Genomic DNA, 21,156 nt, shown 5'->3' on the forward strand with positions numbered 1-21,156 from the left:
GAATTTAGTTTATCAGAGCCTCGCTCAGACAGACCCGGAAGACTTTTACAACTATTATTCGATTTCCTAAAGACAGTTTCGCAGCAGAACCATCTACAGAAACCAGATGTTTTGTCTTTTGACTCTTACCCAGCTATTAATCTTAGAAAGTATGGTTAGATGGCATCATCAACTCAGTGGACATGAATCCGAGCTAACTAGGAGAGACTGAAAGACAGGGGAGCCTGGCTTGCTGCAGTCCTGAGTTAGAAAAGAGTAGGAGACTTAGCGACAAGGCCATTAATCTTCATCATTGCGTGTGTTGAGCGAAGGCTGTTAAGTTGCAGCACCAGCAGGGTTGGATGCCCAGTAAGATTCGCTTTGCACGGTATCCATCGTGCGTGGCTTAAGCTGGGTACGAAAACTAGTTCCCACCCCCGCCACTCCTCAGCCTGAAAGTGTGGCCTCACTTTCCCACGCAGGCGCCCTGAGGTCTACGGCGCCTCACCCGTCAGCGGCGTGGTGACACAAGTATCGCTCAGTCGTGGCCTGTGGCTCTGACACCCAATGGCCGGCCGCCGTTCCCTCGGGTGGGCGGGGCACACCCTGGAAACCGTCCTGGTTGGCTTGAGGCCGGGCGCGGCGCATGACGTCTCTCCGTCGCGTCGCGCCGCCGTTAAGTGGAAGTGTCCGCTCAGGGCACCTGAAGGAGACTTGGAGACACCTGCGCTGCACTCCTCGGCTCGTTGGAGGTTCGCAGCTGCAGCCACTGCCTGCGCTCCATGAGGAAGATGCTCGCCGCCGTCTCTCGCGTGTTGTCGGGCGTCGCCCAGAAGCCGGTGAGGCGGCGTGAACGACTCGGGGTGGGCGCGAGACTGGAGGACGGCAGAGGGCAGGGCGCGTGGGCTCCGTGGGCAGGGCCTCGTGCAGCCGCGGGCCTTTGTTCCGTTTCCACGTCTTGCGCTGTACTCCTGGTCGCGAGAGTAGCGATGGTTCGGCGTCTGGCGCCGACCCGGGGGAGGGGGCGTTTTACAAGCTCCGCGTGGCGGCTAGCCGCGGCTGCCGCTGTCGGGCTAGTTGAATCGCCCCGGAAGGGCGCGTTCGCTTACTACAGTCAGAAAAGGAGGCACTTGGGCTTCCTCGAGTGTACAGTTGACTGCCTCTTCCCGGCCCACTCATTTACAAACTTCGTAACTTTGTTTCTCTTGAATCCGGAGACTGAGTGGCCCCGTTCAGTCAGAAGTTTCACCATTTGCTTATCCTGTGACCTTGGGCAAGAGTTTTTTGGTTTTGTCCTTTCTGAAACATGTCGGTGCTCAGTTTCCTTATCTCTGAATGAAACGGGATTGAGAGTACTTACCCCGTGGGGTGGCTGTGAGGCTTAAACGAGTGACAAGTATGCAGACCTGTCCCTTTAGCGCTTGTTACATAGTAGTTGGTGTCTGTTACATATTGTTACTGAGTGCCCAGTTTGGTGTACACCTGTTGATCACCAGTGCTGGTCTCTGGAGGATTCACGCAGGGTTAGTGTCCGCAGAAACACGCCTCCTACCGTTTCGTCTTCCTCAACCTTGAGCTTTTCTTGGCAGTCAGTTCAGGAGCCCTCAAGCGGAACCCAGAGTGAGACGCTCTGTCCCTTACACACCTGCTCTTAGGGTAAAAGTAGCTGAAAGAAACGGCCGTGGTGCTTGGGAGGGTGAGGTTAGAGGTTATTTGTGGCTCCGGGGTTTAGATATGCCTAGACTAATCTTGGAGCACTTTGACCTCTAGGCACTGGGGGTAGTGTTACTTGGTATAACTTCAGCCAAGACTTGGAATTCTGGCTCTAGTAACTCTCCCAAGACTTTGGCAACTCTGCTTGGTATGGGAAGGGAGTTTGAAAAGGTAGAAAGGGTACCCCTCTAGGAATGCTATTGACTGACAGATACAAAGCTTGTAATGGATTACTCCTTAGTAGCATGTAAGTTGAAGGACAGCCAGGTTCCACTGTTCTTTATTTCTCCCTGTACACATGACATACCCAACATTTATTGAGCTCTTCGTGTGTGCCTTGGCTAGTTAATGTCCATAGCATCAATTTTTAGTTGAATGTAGGTAACAGAAACGTGTTTTCAACATGATAGAGGTATATAATGTTATACATGTATTTTGTATATAACATAATGCAGACCTAGTCCTGTATTACATTTAAAGGATTACATTAAAGAAGAAAAACTTTGATTGAATCGATGATTTTCTACAGGAAAAGAAAATTCGTGAGTTTTCAAATTACTGTCACCTCTGTGTCCCTAAAAGCAGAGAGAAGTCATTGTTGAAAATCAGAGCCTCATTCCCTCAACTGTCCGAAGTACTCTTGGTTGGGTTTTTGTTTTCTGGCAATATGTTGGCATGAAAAGCAAATGGCACTTCATCTTCACCTCAATAAAAACTTTGGCCTTTTCAAAAATCATATAATACAGCTTAAATCAAACAAATCCAATCTGGCTTACAATGATCTGCTAACGGGATAAAACAAGAATGGAGTATAACTTTATTTAGTCAGAAATTCTAATTGAGAGAAAAGATTATTATGGCAGAATTTGATTACTGTGCAGAGCATTTCTATCTCTTTTATTTAAGTAAAAATAATTTTTTTAACTTTTTTGTTGAGGATGAGAGACAGTGAAGGAGTTATGGTTCTTTGAGCTGCCCTTCTTTTTGGCTGTTTTGCATGGTTTTTTTTTTTTTTTTTGGTTGCCTGCCCTTGTGCTGTTAAGTATACTAAGGCCCAGATACAAATATTTTAAGAATTCTCTATTAACCCTGGATTGTGGGTGAGCTGAAATTTTGTTTAATAGCTCCCACTCCCTGCAACAAAGCAAGTCAGCTAACCAGCATTTCTGTAAACGGTAGTAATCATGAAAGGTTCCCAGAGTGCTCAGTGCATTTTGGGCTCTTGGGTCCAGTGTGCTTATTCATCTGTCAGGTTTCAGATGTGTTACCACAGGCTACTTAGAGAGTTCAGTGTTTGGTTTAAAATCATCACAGACATTCTGTTTTTAACCTATTCCTTTTAATGCTAAAAATATCATTGTTAGGTGAAGGAAAAAACACTTAAAACTCGTAGGTCATGGACTAGACATGTTTCTTGTTCCATGAACCGGTGTGGCAGATTCCTAGTATTCTGGGTTTAACACTTAAGTCAGCACATCGGATGTGAGTCCTATGAAGACAGACGACAGCCAGCTTGTTACTCAAGCATAAGTGACTCAAACACATTTAAGGAACTTATTGTTTAACAAAATGATTGTGTGAAGTAGTAGTAATTTAATAAACAAAGTAGTAATTTAATTCATTGCCTCCTTTCAGCCAATCCACCAGAACTTTCAGAAACTGAATGCTTGCACCTGCTACAGAAAGTTGAGTCTTAATTAACCTCCAACTAATAAAAATAAATGAAATAAATAAATAAATAAAATAAAATGAAAGCAGAGAGTCCAGTGTAACTGAAGTTACTTAAGATGCTTAAGTACCTGTGATTTCATCTTCGAATGAGGTTGAGTTTTCAGAGTGCTTATTTCAGTGTTGTGCTAATTTCTGCTGTACAGCAAATTGACTAAGTTACATACATATATACATTCTTTTAAAATATTCTTTTCTAGTATGATTTATCCCAGGAGATTGAGTATTGTCCCCTGTGCTATCAAGTAGGACCTTGTTGTTTATCCAGTCTAAATGTCTTAGTTTGCATTTACTAATCTCAGACTTCCCAATCCATCTCTCTCCCTCCCCCTTGGCAATCACACGTCTGTTCTCTGTATCTGTGAGTTTATTTCTGTTTTGCAGATAGGTTCATTTGTGTGATATTTTAGATTGCACATATAAATGCAATCATATGGTGTTTGTCTCTCTTTTTGTGACTTACTTCACTTCGATCATCTCTCGTTGCATCCATGTTGCTGCAAGTGGCGTTATTTTGTTCTTTTTTATGGCTGAGTAGTATTCTGCTCTATGTATGTACCACATCTGTATCCATTCATCTGTTGATGAACATTTAAATTGATTCCATGACTTGGCTCTTGCTATGAACATAGGAGTGCATGAATCTTTTTGAATTATAATTTTTCCAGGTATATGCCCAGGAGTAGGATTGCTAGATCATATGAAAGTGAAAGTTGCTCAGTTGTGTCTGACTGTTTGCAACCGCATGGACTATACAGTTCATGGAATTCTCCAGGCCAGAATACTGGAGTGGGTAGCTGTTACCTTCTCCAGGGTATCTTTCCAACCCAGGGATCGAAATCAGGTCTCCCGCATTGCCGGTGGATTCTTACTGCTGAGCCACCAGGAGGCTAGATCATATAGTTCTATTTTTACTTTTCGGAGGAACCTCCATGTTTTCCACAGTGGCTGCATCAGCTCACATTCCCATCAACAGTGTAGGGGAGTTCTCTTGTCTCTACACCCTCTCCAGCATTTGTAGATTTTTTAGTGATGGCCATTCTGACCGGTGTGAGGTGGTACTTCGTTGTACCTTATTGTTTTGATTTGCGTGTCTCTAATGAGTGATGTTGAGCATCTTTTCATGTGCCTACTGTATGTCTTCCCTGGAGAAATGTCTATTAAGGTCTTTTGCCTGCTTTTCAGTTGGGTTGTTTTTTTGTTGTTGTATGAGCTGTTTGTATCTGTTGGAAATGAAGCCCTTGTTGGTCGCGTCATTTGCAAATGCTTTCTCCCATCCCTTTGGTCTTTTTTATGGTCTCCTTTGCTGTGTAAAAGCTTGTAAGTGTGAATAGGTACCATTTGTTTATTTTTGTTTTTGTTTCTATTGCCTTGGGATAGAGACCTAAGAAAACATGGGTATGATTTATGTTAGAATGTTTTACAATTTATGTCAGAATGTTTGACCTATGCCTTCTTTCCGGAGTTTTATGTTGTCATGTGTTATGTTTAAGCCTCTCTCTCTTTTTAAGTTTTAATTTATTTAGTTTTGGCTGTGCTAGGTCTTCATTGCTATGCCTGGGCTTTCTCTAGTTGCTGTGAGTGGGGGGCAGTCTGGTTGCAGTTCACATGCTTCTCGTCACGATGGCTTCTCTTGTTGAGGAACACAGGCCAGAAGATGTGTGGGCTTCAGTGCTCAGTAGCACAGGCTCAGTAGGTGTGATGCACGGGCTTAGTTGCCCCACAGCGTGTGGAATCTTCCCAGACAGACCTGGGTTGAATCTGTGTCCCCTGCCATGGCAGGTGGATTCTTAACCACTGGACCACCAAGGAAGCCCATGTTTAAGTCCTTTAAGACATTTTGACTTTATTTTTATGCATTGTGTGAGGGTGTGTTCTAATTTCATCGATTTGCATGCAGCTGTCCAACTTTTCCAGCACCACTTGCTGAAGAGACTGTTTTGGTCCCATTTTATATTCTTGCCTCCTTTGTCAAAGATGAGTCGACCATAGGTGTGTTGGTCTCTTTCTGGGTTCTCTGTTCTCTTCCATTGATCTGTATGTCTGTTTTTGTGCCAGTACTACACTGTTTTGATTACTATAGCTGGGAGAGTTAAATGTCCTGCTTTGGTCCCCCCCCTTGCTCGCTTAGGATTGCTTTGGTAATGCTGGGTCTTTAATGGTTCCATATAAAATTTTGGATTCGTCATTCTAGTTCTGTGAAAAATTTCATAGGTAATTTGATAGACTTTTGCAGTAGGTTGCTTTTTGTTGTATGGCCAGTTTAGTAATAGTAATTCCTCCATTTCAGGGGCATGGGATATTCTTTCATTTCTTTGAATAATCTTTGGTTCCCTTTATTAGTGTTTTGTAGTGGTCAGTGTATCTTTCACCTCCTTGGTCAGGTTTTGTGTTCAGTTGCTTAGTTGTGTCTGACTCTTTGAGACCCCATGGACTGCAGCATGCCAGGCTTCCCTGTCCTTCACTACCTCCTGGAGTTTGCTCAGACTCATGTCCATTGAGTCAATGATGCCATCCAGCCATCTCATGCACTTCTCCTCCTGCCCTCGGTCTTTCCCAGCATCAGGGTGTTTTCCAGGGAGTCGGCTCTTCACATCAGGGGGCCAAAGTATTGGAGCTTCAGCTGGAAGCTTCAGTCCTTCCAATGAATATTTAGGGTTGATTTCCTTTAGGATTGACTGATTTGGTCTCCTTGCTGTCCAAGGGACTCTCAGGAGTCTTCTCCAGCCTCCTAGTTTGAAAGCATCAGTTCTTCAGCACTCAGCCTTCATGGTCCAACTCTCACATCCATACGTGACTACTGGAAAACCATAGCTTTGACTATATGGAACGTTGTTGGCAAAGTAATGTCTCTACTTTTTAATACACTGTCTAGGTTTGTCATTGCTTTTCTTCCAAGGAGCAGCGTCTTTTAATCTCGACTGCAGTTACCATCCACAGTGATTTTGGAGCCCAAGCATATAAAATCTGTCACAACTTCCATTGTTTCCCTATCTATTTGCCATGAGGTGATGGGACCGGATGCCATGATCTTAGTTTTTTGAATCTTGAGTTTTAAGCCAACTTTTTCACTCTCCTCTTTCACCTTCATCAAGAGGCTTAAAGTTCCTTTTCCCTTTCTGCCATTGAGGTGGTGTCATCTGCATATCCCAGGTTGTTGATATGTCTCCCTTGTGATTCATCCAGCTGGGCATTTTGCATGATGTACTTTGCATCTAAGTTAAATAAGTAGGGTAACAATATAGAGTCTTGGCTCCCAGTTTTAAACCAGTTCGTTGTTCCATGTTCAAGTCTAACTGTTGCTTCTTGACCTCTTGACATACAGAGTTCTCAGGAGGCAGGTAAGGTGGTCTGGTATTCCCATCTCTTTTAAGAATTTTCCGCAGTTTGTTGTGATCCACACAGTCAAAGGCTTTAGCGTAGTCAATGAAGCAGAAGAAGATGTTTATTTGAAATTTCCTTGGTTTCTCTATGTTCCAACAAATGTTGGCAATTTGATCTCTGGTTCCTTTGCCTTTTCTGAATCCAGCTTGTACATCTGGAAGTTTCTTGGTTCACTTACTATTGAAGCCTAACCTGAAGGATTTTGAGAATTACCTTGCTAGCATGTGAAATGAGTGCTATTGTGAGGTAGTTTGAACCTTCTTTGGCATTGCCCCTGTTTGGGATTGGGATGACATCTGACCTTTTTCAGTCATGTGGCCACTGCTGAGTTTTCCAAATTTGCTGGCATATTGAGTGCAGCATTTTCACAGCATTATTTTTGAGGATTTGAAATAGCTCAGCTGGAATTCTATCACCATCAATAGTTTTGTTCATAGTGATGCTTCTTAAGGCCCACGTGACTTTGCATTCCAGGATGTCTGGCTCTAGGTGAGTGATCACACCATCATGGTTATCTGGGTCATGAAGATCTTTTTTGTACAGCTCTTCTGTGTATTCTTGCCACCTCTTCTTAATATCTTCTGCTTTTGTTCAGTTCATGCCATTTCTGTCCTTTATTGTGTCTTTGCATGAAATGTTCCCTTGGTATGTCTGATTTTCTTGAGGAGATGTCTAATCTTTCCCATTCTATTTTCCTCTATTTATATGTGTTGTTCACTTAAGAAGGCTTTCTTATCTCTCCTTGCTATTCTTTGGAATTTTGCATTCAGATGGGTATAACTTTCCTTTTCTCTTTTGCTTTTCGCTTCAGTCCTTTTGTCAGCTGTTCGTAAGCCCTCCTCAGACAACCATTTTGCCTTTTTGTATTTCTTTTTCTTGAGTATGGTTTTGATCACCGCCTTCTGTACAGTGTGTTTTTTTTTTATTTATTTTTTTATTAGTTGGAGGCTAATTACTTCACAACATTTCAGTGGGTTTTGTCATACATTGATATGAATCAGCCATAGAGTTACATGATCCCTCCCCCACCTCCCTCTCCACCCGATTCCTCTGGGTCTTCCCAGTGCAGTGTTAAGAACCTCCATCCATAGCTCTTCAGGCACACTGTCTATCAAATCTAATCCGTTGAATCTCTTTGTTACTTCCACTGTATAATTATAAGGGATTTGATTTAGGTCATACCTGAATGGTCTAGTGGTTTTCCCTACTTTCTTCAATTTAAGTCAGAATTTTGCAATAAGGAGTTCATGATCTGAGCCACAGTCAGCTCCTGGTCTTGTTTTTGCTGCCTGTATAGAGCTTCTCCATCTTTGGCTGCAAAGAATATAACCAATCTGATTTCGGTATTGACCATCTGGTGATGTCCATGGGTAGAGTCATCTCGTATTGCTGGAAGAGGTTGTTTGCTGTGACCAGTGTGTTCTCTTGGCAAAACTCTGTTAGCCTTTACCCTGCTTCATTTTGTACTCCAAAGCCAAACTTGCCTGTTACTCCTGGTATCTCTTGACTTCCTACTTTTGCATTCCATTCTCCTATGATAAAAAGGACATCTTTGTGTGTGTGTGTGTGTGTTAGTTCTAGAAAGTCTTGTAGGTCTTCATAGGTTTATTCCTTGGAATTTTAGTTTTTAAGAGATACTGTTATTTATTTTTACATTCTCTTTCTGATATTTCATTTTTAGTGTAAAGAAATGGAACAGATTTCTGCATGTTAGTCTTGTATCTGCCTACCTTGCTGAATTTGGTTATCACTTTTCTTAGTTTTTGTGTGGAGTCCTCAGAGTTTTCTATATATAGCAGCATGTCATTTGCATATAATGATCATTTTATCTCTTCCCTTTCAATTTGGATACCTTTTATTTCTTGTTCTTGTTTGATTGCTGTGGCTAGAACTTCCAATACTACATTGAAGAGAAGTGGTGCTAGTGACCATCCTTGTCTTGTTCCAGATTTTAGCAGGAAGGCTTTCAACTTTTCACCATTCAGTGTTAATATTGGCTATTAATAAATAGCTTTTACTATTTTGAAATATGTTCCCTGTATATCCACTTTGTAAGAGTTTTTATCATGAATGGATGTTGAATTTTTAAAAAGTTGTTTAATTGGTGGAAAATTGCTTTATAGTGTGTTGGTTTCTGCTGTACGAAAGCGTGAATCAGTCATATATCTATCCCTTCCCTCCCTCCCCTCCTCCCATCCCACCCCTTTAGGTCATCATAGAGTGCCAGGCTGGGCTCCCCCATGTTATTTACAATTTCCCTCTATTTTACACATGGTTGTGTATATACTTCAATGCTCCTTTCTGAAATTTGTCCCACCTTCACCTTCCCCCACTGTGTCCACAAGTCCGTTCTCTACCAGGTTCATCAGTACCATTTTTCTAGATGTCATATATATGGAGTAATATATGATACTTGTTTTTGCTTTCTGACTTATTACTTCACTCTGTATAAGAGGCTCTGGGGGGGGGTTTGAATTTTGTTGGATGCTTTCTCTGCATCTATTGAGATGATCACGTGGTTTCTGACTTTTATTAATGTGGTGTATTACATTGATTGCATATGGTGAACCATCCTTATGAATCTGGGATTCACCACTTGTGATGGTGTATGATTTTTTTTATGTGTTGTTGGATTTGGTTTGCTAATAAGTTGAGAATTTTGGTGTCTATATTCATCAGAGATACTGGCCTGTAATTTTCTTTTTTGATGATATCTTTGTATGGTTTTGGTATCAGGGTGATGGTGGCTTCCTAGAATGTGCTTGGAGGTGTTCCTTCCTCTTCAGTCTTTTGGAAGGGTTTGAGAAAATTCCCAAGTTTCTCAATTTTTTGTGTGTCTGGCAGAAGTTTTATTACATTGAAAAAGGACAGAGAAAGTTTCTGACAGAGACACATAGACATCAGAAGAGGGGACAGAGAGTGCCCCTTCTTGATAGTCTTAGCAAGGCCTTATATACTTTTACCAGACCCACTCCCACAACATACATCTTAAATTAACAAGATTAGAACTAACTATAGAAAGGTCTTACCAGCCCCACTCCCACATAAGATAAGATTAGTAGAAAGTTCCTGTTACAAGGAGAAACATATTCTTGAGCAAGATACATTGTTATTATATGAAACATGTCCTTGAGCAAGATACATCTTGTTATATAATCATTAGTACCGCATCTTACATCTTAAAGAAAAAAAACACCCTTGAGCAAGATGTGTTGTTTTGTTTTGTAATCATTAGCTCTGGGCTGAAAGAAAGTTAGTCTTCAAGATTATTGTCATAACAACTCAGAGTTTAAGAAAAATGTCTTATGTGACTAAGTAAGTGAAGTGGCTCAGTCTTGTCTGACTCATGCGACCCATGGACTGTAGCCTACCAGGCTCCTCAGTCCCTGGGATTTTCCAGGCAAGAGTACTGGAGTGGGTTGCCATTTCCTTCTCCAGAGGATCTTCCCCACCCAGGGATCGAACCTGGGTTTCCTGTGTTGTAGGCAGACACTTTACCGTCTGAGCCACTAGGGAAGTCTCTTATGTGACTAAGACAAAGCAATGTAGAAAAAATGGTTTGTTCTTTTCTCCTCCTTGAAAGCCCTGGACCCCTTCCTCCTTGAGGGCCCTAGACTCCTTATCAACCTACCTAAGAATTAGCTCTCTCATTCCCCCCTTTTTCTTTTAGGAGAATTATGTTGCCAAGGGAAAGGGGTGGCATTCTCATTTCATAACTTCTTCGAGCTGGTAAGGGAGGCAGACAGACCCTAAATTGTTGAGGCAACATATTCTCCTAATGCTCATATTGAGGGTTTCTGATCCAGGGGCCCCAAGTAATAGTTGGAGGAGGCTGTAGAAATTGTGGGGGTATGAACAATTATTTGTAACCTAAAAGCTTTCAGACAGCTAGAAACAAACCCCGTTATACAGTTACAGATGTAAGGCAAAATAGTCATTAAACCAAGTTAAAACATAGTAAAAATTAAAAGTCACATTATGTCCATAGTTAAGGTACAGTGTGTTATACCAGTCCATCTTAGGATTGTTAAATGTCATCAGATCAAGAAGGGGTATCACATATGATTGTTGTTGGTGAAGGTATTTGCAGAGTTGAACAAAGTCCTTTCCTTGAAGCAGAGGAACCCACCATGTGAATCCTTTCACTGATGAGGAGGTTGAAAAGCTGAAAGTTTGTCTTGAAGATCCCAGACAAGCCCCCAAGTTGATTGCTTATGGTGAACAGTGTGTCAGATTAGTGATCTCCAAAGAAGATTTAGCTTCAGGATTAGGGACCAGGCTTGATTATTCAGAGCTTTTGTGTGGCAGAAGTTCTATTACAGTGAAAAAGGAGAAAGCTTCTGACATAGACATCAGAAGGGGACAGAGAGTCCCCCCGCCTCCCCCTGCAAGTTTCTCAATTTTTTTTCCACTTATTCTTAGGTATTTTAATGAACTGTCTTTATCCCCAACTTGTCTGAAACATTTATTTCTAGCATTTTCACTTCTAGCAATTTCATTGTCTTTATTGACTTTATTGGATTGTGGTATACTGATGGATATAGAGATAAGTAAGCAATAGCTTTCTGCCTTCTGGCTTGTACACTTAGCAGATCAACCTTATCCCTTCTCACCAAGATCAAGTCCAGTGTTACAGGTTGGATGGTAAGAGGACACTGTGAACATATCACAAGTGCTTTTGTGGGATCTGAAGAATGTGCTTCAATTCTGCATGAGAAGTGTTTGTTTACATATATGTCATGTGGCAGAATGTGGCTAAAATAGTACTAACTGATTAAATATTTGTGATCTAACCTGGACCTTAGCCATCACATAGAGTACTTTTTCTGTGAGCAGAGTGAAAGAGTGAAAAGGAAACATTTCTCCCAGCTTGCCCCTGCCCTCAAGCATTGACAGCCCCTTGAACATCAAGAAGAGACCACTGGGACTTCTCTTGCAGTGGTGTGGGCTTGAGGAGTTAGCTCACGGGGGTGAGGTAACAGACCTTGGAGCCAGATTTACTAGGTTTGTACCCCAGCCCCAACATTTAAGTGCTCTATGGCTTTGGGCAACTCAGGTCAGTTCAGCCGCTCAGTCATGTCCAACTCTTTGCAACCCCATGGACGGCAGCACACCAGGTCTCCCTGTCCATCACAACTCCCGGAGTTTACTCAGACTCATGTCTAAGAGAAAGTTTCAGTGAAAACTCATTGCATGTCCCACCCCTCAACTCAGATGCCCTTCTAAACCTCAGACCTATGTAGCAATGGGAATTGAGGTTAAAATACAGATGCCACTAATGTGCATACCAAATGACATAAGTCAATGACACCAGCTCCGAGACCTGTTTTGAGCCCAAGTAGTGGTCCAAGTCGCACATAGGTCACATTGCTTGATCTAGCAAGAGCTCAACCTCAGAACAAGGCATTTCTGACACAATTTCACCCAGTGAAAAAACAGGTGGCTAATCTGTTTTTTTCCCTAGTAATAAATGAGGATCATTTATTATTTAAAAAGGGGGGTGGGGTTACTGTTTAGAGAACATCTTCCTTCTGGTGCTTCAGGAGGAGCCTCTGTCTGTTCAAATCATAAAACATCCTTCAGATCTTTTGTTTTCTTAAGTCAGAAAATGCTGAGTATCTTTTCTTTTCTCTTGTACCTTTCTTGCTAAAAGGGCTTCTGTGGTCGCTCAGTCAGTAAAGAATCTGCCTGGGTTTGATCCCTGGGTTGGGAAGATCCCCTGGGGAAGGGAAAGGCTACTCACTCCAGTATTCTGGCCTGGAGAATTCCATGAACAGAGGAGTCTGGCAGGCTACGGCCCGTGGGGTTGCAAAGAGTCTGATACAACTGAGCGATTTTCACTTTTCTCACTGAGGTGTTTATCTAATGCTTTGAGTAGTTTAAAATATTTTTCTTATAGTACTCTTTTATACAGAAGTGATTTTCCTGAGACAGGAATTGAAACATGGGTTTATGTGAAGGACAGTTCTGAAAGTAAAGCTTTAGGTTGCCCAATATATCTAGTTATGACTAAGAATAGCATAAATAAACACATCCCACAGATCATCTAGTCTCTTCAAGTTCTCCATTAGCCTCATTATATTTTCACTAATTTCTTTGAAAACAAAGTGACAAACTCGATGGGTCTGGGTTTTGCGCCCTTTCTCTCTCTGCTGCTCGCCTTCAGATGTGGGTACAGTCGTGTCTCCTTGGCCAAAGCATTTTGGAAGAAAGGGTCCTGACACCGTGACCAGCATGGAAGATAAAGCCCATGAATGTGTCAGGCTCTCGAGTTCTGGGGCTCTGTCCTAATGGTCGATTAGTGAGAATAATAACTCAAAAAACAACCAGACAGTGAAAAGTACTCATATACTTGTGTGTTTTGATCTTTCAAGGCAAGCAGAGTGCTGGTGGCATCCCGTCATTTTGCAAATGATGCTACTTTCGAAATTAAGGTAAGAGGTCTTTTGCTTTCTTTTGAAATTTTTTCCACAGGTAGACGTTGATGTGTACTTTTACCTTTGTGATAGAGCATTTTGATAATCATGCTTTTTCACCATCTCATTCCAAGTGTTCTAGAATCAAAGATGCAGAGGAGTTCAGCAAAAATTAGAATTTACTCCTTTTGTCTAGCAGCTTGTTGGTAGTTTGGAGCAGGAGCTCAAGCTAAAAAAAATTAAAGACCTACTCTAAGATTTAAAATGTAATTTGGTAAAAAGTTTGAATAAGAAGATTCTTAGAATGATTCTTTGAAAGTTTGTCCTTGAACCTATAACTCAGTTGACCTAGAGGTTTTCAATGAAAGTCATTAAATATTTCCTTCTTCCAAAACCCCATTTCATTGCACAGTGAGTTATAAGAAGGAATCAGAAGCAATGTGCAGCCTTTCTGATATGCTTCTCTGCTGGTGTTCAAGTTAAAAAACAGTAAAGACTGTAAATATTTAACTATTTTGAGTTACAGCTTAGAATGGGTTGGCAATATTTACACTGTAGTGACTGAGGAGTAATTGTCTGATTTCATTTCAGAAATGTGATCTTCACCGGCTGGAAGAGGGCCCTCCTGTTACTACAGTGCTTACCAGGGAGGACGGGCTCAAATACTACAGGATGATGCAGACCGTTCGCCGAATGGAGTTAAAAGCAGATCAGCTGTATAAACAGAAAATTATTCGTGGTTTCTGTCACTTGTGTGATGGTCAGGTGAGTGGTAGTTTTATAAGAAAGCTATGTTACTTTGGAATTTAAGTATAGTATGTGTTTTTTGGCTGTTACCCTACATTACTTGTCTGAAGGATTTGAGGCTGGTATTTTAGAACAAAAATGAAACTGCGGAGACCTGCTAGGATGGTTCTGCTAAAGAATTTAGTCATGTATCACACTGCTGATTTCCTATTCCACTATGGCATTACAATCACCTGCACTGGATATACTTTTGGAGAAAAGGGTTTTTGGTTTTTTGTTTGTTTGTTTTGTGGGTTTTGGACAAGGTTTACAAAACCAAATGCCTACCAGGGACCAATTAGGTAGAATAAATGAGTGAAGGCTGCCAGTTATATGAAGAGTTGAGAATGGTGACAGGAATTGGTGGTGAACTGGAACAGACAGGTCCCACCTGCAGGATAAGTCATAATGATACCAGCCAGTTGGTGCCATGTGAAAATACAGGGCTAATGTTTCCTATTGTTTGTCTTCGAGAGAAGACAGAAGTCTCCATTTTCATGTGAAATTCCACCAATGTTTTGATGTAGACATCTGATGCAGGATTTTCTCAAGTCGCCGTACAGGCTTAAAAGAAACAGCATATCTGTGGATTGCCAGTTTATGGCTGTGGCTTGGCCTTTACCCTTTTTTCTGGTGAAAAAGGAGCTACTTGTCTTGGTTATGAATGCGTTCTAGGCCAAGTGTTTCATAATAGTCAAGGAAGCCTGTTAACTAGAAATGTGTACTGTATTGACTCACTGATGCTTCTTCCTTGAATGCAGGAAGCTTGTTGTGTAGGCCTGGAGGCTGGCATCAACCCCACAGACCATCTGATCACAGCCTACCGGGCTCATGGCTTTACCTTTACCCGTGGACTCTCTGTTCGGGAGATTCTCGCAGAGCTTACAGGTTTGCTATTAACTTACAAAAACGGGGAATTGAGTGAATTAAGTTTTCAAATCTCCAAGAAAAGATGCTGTTTATAAGATAACATTAAAACTTTTTAAAAATTAAAACCTTTTTGATTTTTTTTTTTTAAAAAGCTGAGAAACCAGGAAAAAAATAACCTCTCCCTTTGGGTGCTCTGGTACCTCTATCATATTTTTGAGTAAACTGACCATTTTTGAGGTTATCTGGCCTCTTGGGTAAAAAGGTCAGCTCCATAAAATCAGAGTAGTGTTTATCACTCAAGCATGCCAACAGAAATCTAGTAGCCAGAGAAAGTAAATTGAGTATAAGTATTTCATTGTGTAGAAATGAAATTGTAGAAGTCTTCTTATTGTACCTTTGTCCCCCTTGACTTGTACACCAATGTAGGAGAAATTGGAAGATGTTTTTAGTGGGGGGAAAAAAAAAAAAAAACGTCTAGAATACCACATTAACATCTAAAGAAAACTTGGTGATTTGAGAGCTGGAAAGATTTATGGGACTGGTCTAACCTTCCTTATAAAAGGGCCAGGAGACAAGGAGGACTCTATATTTACTTTGAAGGACATGTGGTTATATAGTCGAGTTGGTCTCTTGATTTCTCACGGTCAAGCCGGCACAAATACTCGCGGTGTGGTTTTGTTTTCTATGTTTGGTGTTTGATATGTCACGTTTGTGTGCTGCCATGTATAGGACGAAGAGGTGGTTGTGCTAAAGGAAAAGGAGGATCGATGCATATGTACGCCAAGAATTTCTACGGAGGCAATGGCATCGTGGGAGCTCAGGTAGCTGAGGACTGGGATTGCATCATTTCCTGGGTTGGGCCCTAGCCCACATCTTTGCAATATTTTGTACCCCGGAGGATGTCTCTCTGAAGTACTTGGGGGGCATGATGTGTTTTAAACGACCTGTTGCTTTCATACTCTATTATTGGGCCATTTAACAGAATTGGACAATGATTTAAAGATTTTCCTTTCTAGGTATTTGCTGTCTTACAAGTAAGCAAGAGCCTCTAGCAGTGGCGCCCCGCCTCTGTCTTTGAGTTGCTATTAGTACCTAGCCGCGTGGCCACACCTCCTGGCCACAGCCCTCTCCCTGCTGCGGTGAACGGCACCGGAGAGGTGGAGCTCAGGGTCTTAAGGGCCTAGTGCGAAGCTGAAGCCAGCTTCTGTGGTGGTGCCGTTCTCTTCGTTCTCGTCAGTTAGTAAATAATGAACAAGTAGAGCTATAAAATCATATCTAGATTGTTAAGTTTATTTTCTAATATATTAAGGTTTTAGCATCTGGGGTTTTGTTGTTTGAGGTATTTTTTTTAACCCTTGGTTTGCTGGGTGGGTGCTTTTAGGATTGATAGTTGAAACTTTCAATGTAGAAATGTTATTGCTTAATGGTTGAAATAGAATACAATAATACAATAGCAGTTACTTGTGTTACTTTGCCAGTTTACAATTTTGGGGGTGGGGTAAGCAGAGATAGGGTTGGGTAGGGAAGAGTTTGTAGGGACCATGTCATTTCTATCTCATGTTCTGGTCAGGAGCTAACGTTCATAGCATTATTTCTTCCCTCATGGATTTCTGTGGTTCCTTTCTTGCTTGTCCTCAATATTAGGTGCCCCTGGGAGCTGGGATTGCTCTGGCCTGTAAGTATAATGGAAAAGACGAGGTCTGTTTGACTTTGTATGGTGATGGCGCTGCTAATCAGGTGAGTAAGTGCCTCTTAACTTCGCAGTCGTGTCCAAAGTGTTGAATATTCATAGTTCAGTTTGTGGCCAAGCAGTGTATCAATTACTGGTTGAAACGGCCATTTATATGGTAGGCTAAAATTTGGTTTTGTGGCCACATTAAAGATTTACATCTTGGCACTGTCAGTGATTTGTATGGGTGTACTCTTAAGAGGATGCACACCTTTGTTCTATGTCAGTGCTCCACAGACTCTGTGGTGAAGGACTGGTTTACATTGTAACCCTTTGCAAACCAACTCCTAAACCAGTACTGTGATGTGCAGACTCATTCTCTTGAATGCCAAGGCATTTTCAGACTCCTCTCATAGTTTTTGAGCCCTGACTCTTCCTACTCTTTGTCATGGTCTGAGTAATCACCGGTCTGTGGCCGACATGCTGTGAGGCCTTGCTCTGGATGCTGATTCTCAGACACTGGTTATCCAGAGGGTCTCATAGGATTTATAATCGAGCATAAACCCCAAAAACTAGGTAGCTGCAGTACATTTCTACATGTTGGTCTTTTCCAGTGTACTCTATACTACTGTGTCAGCCCCATAGAAGAAAGTAGAAGTATTTGATTTGTCACTTCCTTAGGTGCAAAAAGAGATGAGTTTGCTGCAACACACACACACACACACACACACACTTCTTTGCCTCAGAATCTGGGTTGTAGGTGAGGCATTTCATCTTTTATGAGAGCTTTCTCTTGCTGGGTAGAGCAGTGGCTTTTGGGGATGATGAAGTTGAGAGAAAAACAGCACAGTGAAACCACTTGAACTTTTTATTTGTACTTCCAGGACAGCACAATAAAACCACTTGAACTTTTTATTTGTACTTCCAGGGTCAGATATTCGAAGCTTACAATATGGCAGCTTTGTGGAAATTGCCTTGTATTTTCATCTGTGAGAATAACCGCTATGGGATGGGAACATCTGTGGAGAGAGCAGCAGCCAGCACTGATTACTATAAGAGAGGCGACTTTATTCCTGGGCTGAGGGTAAGGACACCTGTGGTACAGCTGGGGCGGCACTCTTGGCCCGATGGCTCACATCAAAGGAAGCGTTCTATTTTCTTAGTGGATGAACAGGTCATAGGAAAAGAAAACTATTTTAGGCAGTTGGAGTTAAGCTCTCCCCTTTTTATCTTTGAACTTCTATGAAGTATAGTTGATTTACAATGTGGTGTTGAAATCTTTCCTACTTATTGGCAGGTAGATGGAATGGATATCCTGTGTGTCCGGGAGGCCACAAAATTTGCAGCTGCCTATTGTAGATCTGGAAAGGTAAGATTTTTTTTGGCCTCTAAGCTAGAGATTTCTAATGGCATTTATGTGTCTTAAAGTTGGAAGAAGTGCCTCCTGTGTCCATTGTGGCAATTTAGGGGTAGCTGCTAATTGAGGTGTATAAGATAGAAGCAGGATCCACTTGAGTCAGTCGGGTCCCTTTATAAATAACATGGTTTTGGTAGCTCACATCCTAGGAAACATTCCATGTTTCCCCCATTTGGGGTAAATCTTTTCTTCCAGTGTTCCCTCAGCATTCTGCCTGTCTTTGTTGTGACAATCTATTTTGCCTTTTGGTTCATTATGTGCCTCCACACCCCCCCACCCCACCTTAATGATAAGCCCCTTGAGTGAAGAGATTAGGGACTCCCACAGTGCCCAGCACAGAACTGTGCTTAGATAACAGGCATTCAGTATAAGTTTGTTTTCTATAGATTAATGTTTAAATTATGTAGTCTTATTGTTTTAGTCCTAAGGATCTTGACCTTTCCAGTTACAGCAGTGGAGGGAGAAGGGAACAGTGAGATTGGCCTAAAAAGAGGCTTACCTGCTATTTGAACTGGTGGGAGGATATTCTCCCTAAATCACTGTTCCACAACCCAGAAAGCAGACCCCTAAGATAATAAGTCCCTCCTAAAACTAGGGAGGATGAAAGATGCTGTAAATAGGTATTAGAAATGAGAAGAGATAACTGAATCAGTCAACTTAGAAGAAATTGTTGCCAACTCAGATCTGATCAGAGTAGTTGATAGAGTGTATATTTGAGGCTATGCCCATTGTCTCACCTAACCTCCACTGGGTTCTGTTTAAGGGGCCTATACTGATGGAGCTGCAGACTTACCGTTACCATGGACACAGCATGAGCGATCCTGGAGTGAGGTAGGGTAAAGGAAAAACAGTGTGTGGTGTCCAAAGTAGATGGGCTTAGAGTGGTACTACTTACATGAAAAAGCAAGAACATTTCAAAATGTACTTTTGAATCCAGACACCAGTTGGCTTCATGTACTGATTTAGTAGTTTAGCCTGAGCCTGAAAACAGTGCTTTATAATAAGTTGGTTCCAATCTAGAAAGCATTCTGGAAACTTCTACACTATGCATTGTGTACATGTTAACATGAGTACCAATAAAAAGCAATTGTAGGAAGGAATTGTGACGAATTGTTACCTAAAGCAGGTCTGATGGTAACAGTAGTATACTTGGGGGCATATACCTTTTGTAGGCATTGCCTCAGATGCTCCCAGGGCATATCCCTCCATTTGAAAATGTTCTTCTGGCTGGTATGGTGCAAGACCAAGTAGCAGAAGGGATATCCCATGTGTTGAAATAGATGAGTCAAAAAAAAAAAAATAGTGACAAAAGTCCTAACTCCAGCATGAAATGCTGCAGTCCTGGAGTGTGGCATAATTAAAGAGTAGATTTAGATAAAGTAAGCCGTAAGAAGTCTTTAAGAGTGTAGGCTGAAGGTCTAAGGGAAAATGTTATAAAGAACGACTTTTATGGGAAAAAGCACTCTGTGTAATTCTGCTGTTTAAAAAACAATGGGAGAGCCTTTGCTTTTAGTATTATTTCAGATAATGTAGGACAAGGATCAACTATACATTCAAGAATTGGAAAACCTCCTCTCCAGGTTTTTGCCAGCCATGCTGCTCTGGGGTCTTAAAGGAGAAAGGAAAGGCACACTTTTTTCCGGGTTAGCATTCTCCCGCCTCCAAGGTTACAGCTATCACCCCAGAAAACCATCTCCCCTGGCTTCACCCACTTAGAGCCTCCATCACTACCTTCATGCCCTACATCTGGATTAAAGAAGCAGACAGCACCTGGGCTCCTGTTGTCAGAATGCCAGAGAAGCCCAGAGAATTGCCACTGTAGAGTTTAGACAGAGCAGCTCTTACAGAATGTTAGGATGCGTTCTTGTATTTTGAAGTATAATTCTGCCCTTCCTACGGAGATCTAAGTATTGATGTGATGCTGTGTTTCAGAGACCATCTGCTCTACTGGAACTGTTCTTACTTGTCACTCTGGTTCCCTCCCCAGTTACCGGACCCGAGAAGAGATTCAGGAAGTTAGAAGTAAGAGTGACCCTATCATGCTCCTCAAGGACAGGATGGTGAACAGCAATCTCGCCAGTGTTGAAGAATTAAAGGTACACACACTTACTCAAAGGGTTTTCACAGTTGTCTGTCTCAAATTTTGAGCAGTTTTTCTCTACACAAAAAGCTGCCACTCTTAGGTGAACTCGGTAAGTAAAAGGGAAAGTACACACTGTATTCTCACAGGGCATTCCTCAGTCATATTGATGAAGCTTTTATTTTTTTTTTTTTTTGATGAAGCTTTTAAACTCCAATAGCACACTTCTTTCCTGTAAATACATTTGAGGTTTTTAAATGTTCCCTCGTCTGGGTGTATATTTCTGTCTCTACTTCAGAGTATTTCTTTCTAGATCGTTATTTTTACCATAATAGCACCTTAAGTACACTTCTAGTACTAGTAGAAGAGTTGAACTACTTGGTACCTAAGAGGTGTATCTTCAAACAAATCTCTTGAACTGTAATCTGGTTTTTAGGAAATTGATGTGGAAGTGAGAAAAGAAATTGAGGATGCTGCTCAGTTCGCTACTGCTGATCCGGAACCGCCTTTGGAAGAGCTCGGCTATCACATCTACTGCAACGATCCACCTTTTGAAGTCCGGGGTGCAAACCAGTGGATCAAGTTTAAGTCCATCAGTTAAGGCGAGATACACACACCTTCAGGGAGTTCTTTGGCGGCAAGTGTAAGGAATGCTTTGTGTTCTCAACTTTGTCAAGGAGGAAAACCCATAGAGAGAAGGTGTGTAGATTGGGATAGTGTTTGCATGTGGTTTGTACGGTGTTGCATTAAAAGAGGTGATTGCACACATAAGGTTATTTTAGTTCTATAGGTCTAAAATAGGTAATAGTTTGCTTAACCCTCCAAATTATTTCTTTAAAATAGTTCTATTTGATTTAGTTGTATACTAGTTTTAACACATACTTTAGTTACTAAGGGCTTCCCTTGTGGTTCAGCTGGTAAAGAATCTGCCTGCAATGTAGGAGACCCCGGTTTGATTCCTGGGTCGGGAAGATCCCCTGGAGAAAGGAAAGGCTACCCACTCCAGTATTCTTGGGCTTCCCTTGTGGCTCAGCTGGTAAAGAATCCGCCTGCAATGCAGGAGACCTGGGTTCAATCCCTGGGTTGGGAAGATCCCTTGGGGAAAGGAAAGGCT

The 21,156-nt window shown here is 41.8% G+C and overlaps 1 protein-coding gene across 1 annotated transcript; it reads left to right on the plus strand.

The window, feature by feature from the left end:
- Positions 1–628: 628 nt before the first annotated feature.
- Positions 629–20,917, plus strand: LOC122435300 (pyruvate dehydrogenase E1 component subunit alpha, somatic form, mitochondrial). Its single transcript, XM_043459378.1, has 11 exons — positions 629–818; positions 13,179–13,238; positions 13,812–13,985; positions 14,768–14,894; positions 15,606–15,697; positions 16,521–16,613; positions 17,474–17,629; positions 17,843–17,914; positions 18,726–18,793; positions 19,950–20,058; positions 20,479–20,917. Exons 1-11 carry the CDS (start codon positions 762–764, stop codon positions 20,641–20,643), a joined length of 1,173 nt encoding a protein of 390 aa, XP_043315313.1. The 5' UTR covers positions 629–761; the 3' UTR covers positions 20,644–20,917.
- Positions 20,918–21,156: the final 239 nt, after the last annotated feature.

The sequence above is a fragment of the Cervus canadensis genome, chromosome X, assembly GCF_019320065.1.
Source record: "Cervus canadensis isolate Bull #8, Minnesota chromosome X, ASM1932006v1, whole genome shotgun sequence".
NCBI lineage: Eukaryota > Metazoa > Chordata > Mammalia > Artiodactyla > Cervidae > Cervus > Cervus canadensis.

Coding starts and splice junctions, on each gene's coding strand:
- LOC122435300 (XM_043459378.1), top strand. CDS start 762: ATGAGGAAGATGCTCGCCGCCGTCTCTCGCGTGTTGTCGGGCGTCGCC. Junction 13,986..14,767: donor GTCACTTGTGTGATGGTCAG/GTGAGTGGTAGT, acceptor CCTTGAATGCAG/GAAGCTTGTTGTGTAGGCCT. Junction 14,895..15,605: donor GATTCTCGCAGAGCTTACAG/GTTTGCTATTAA, acceptor TGCCATGTATAG/GACGAAGAGGTGGTTGTGCT.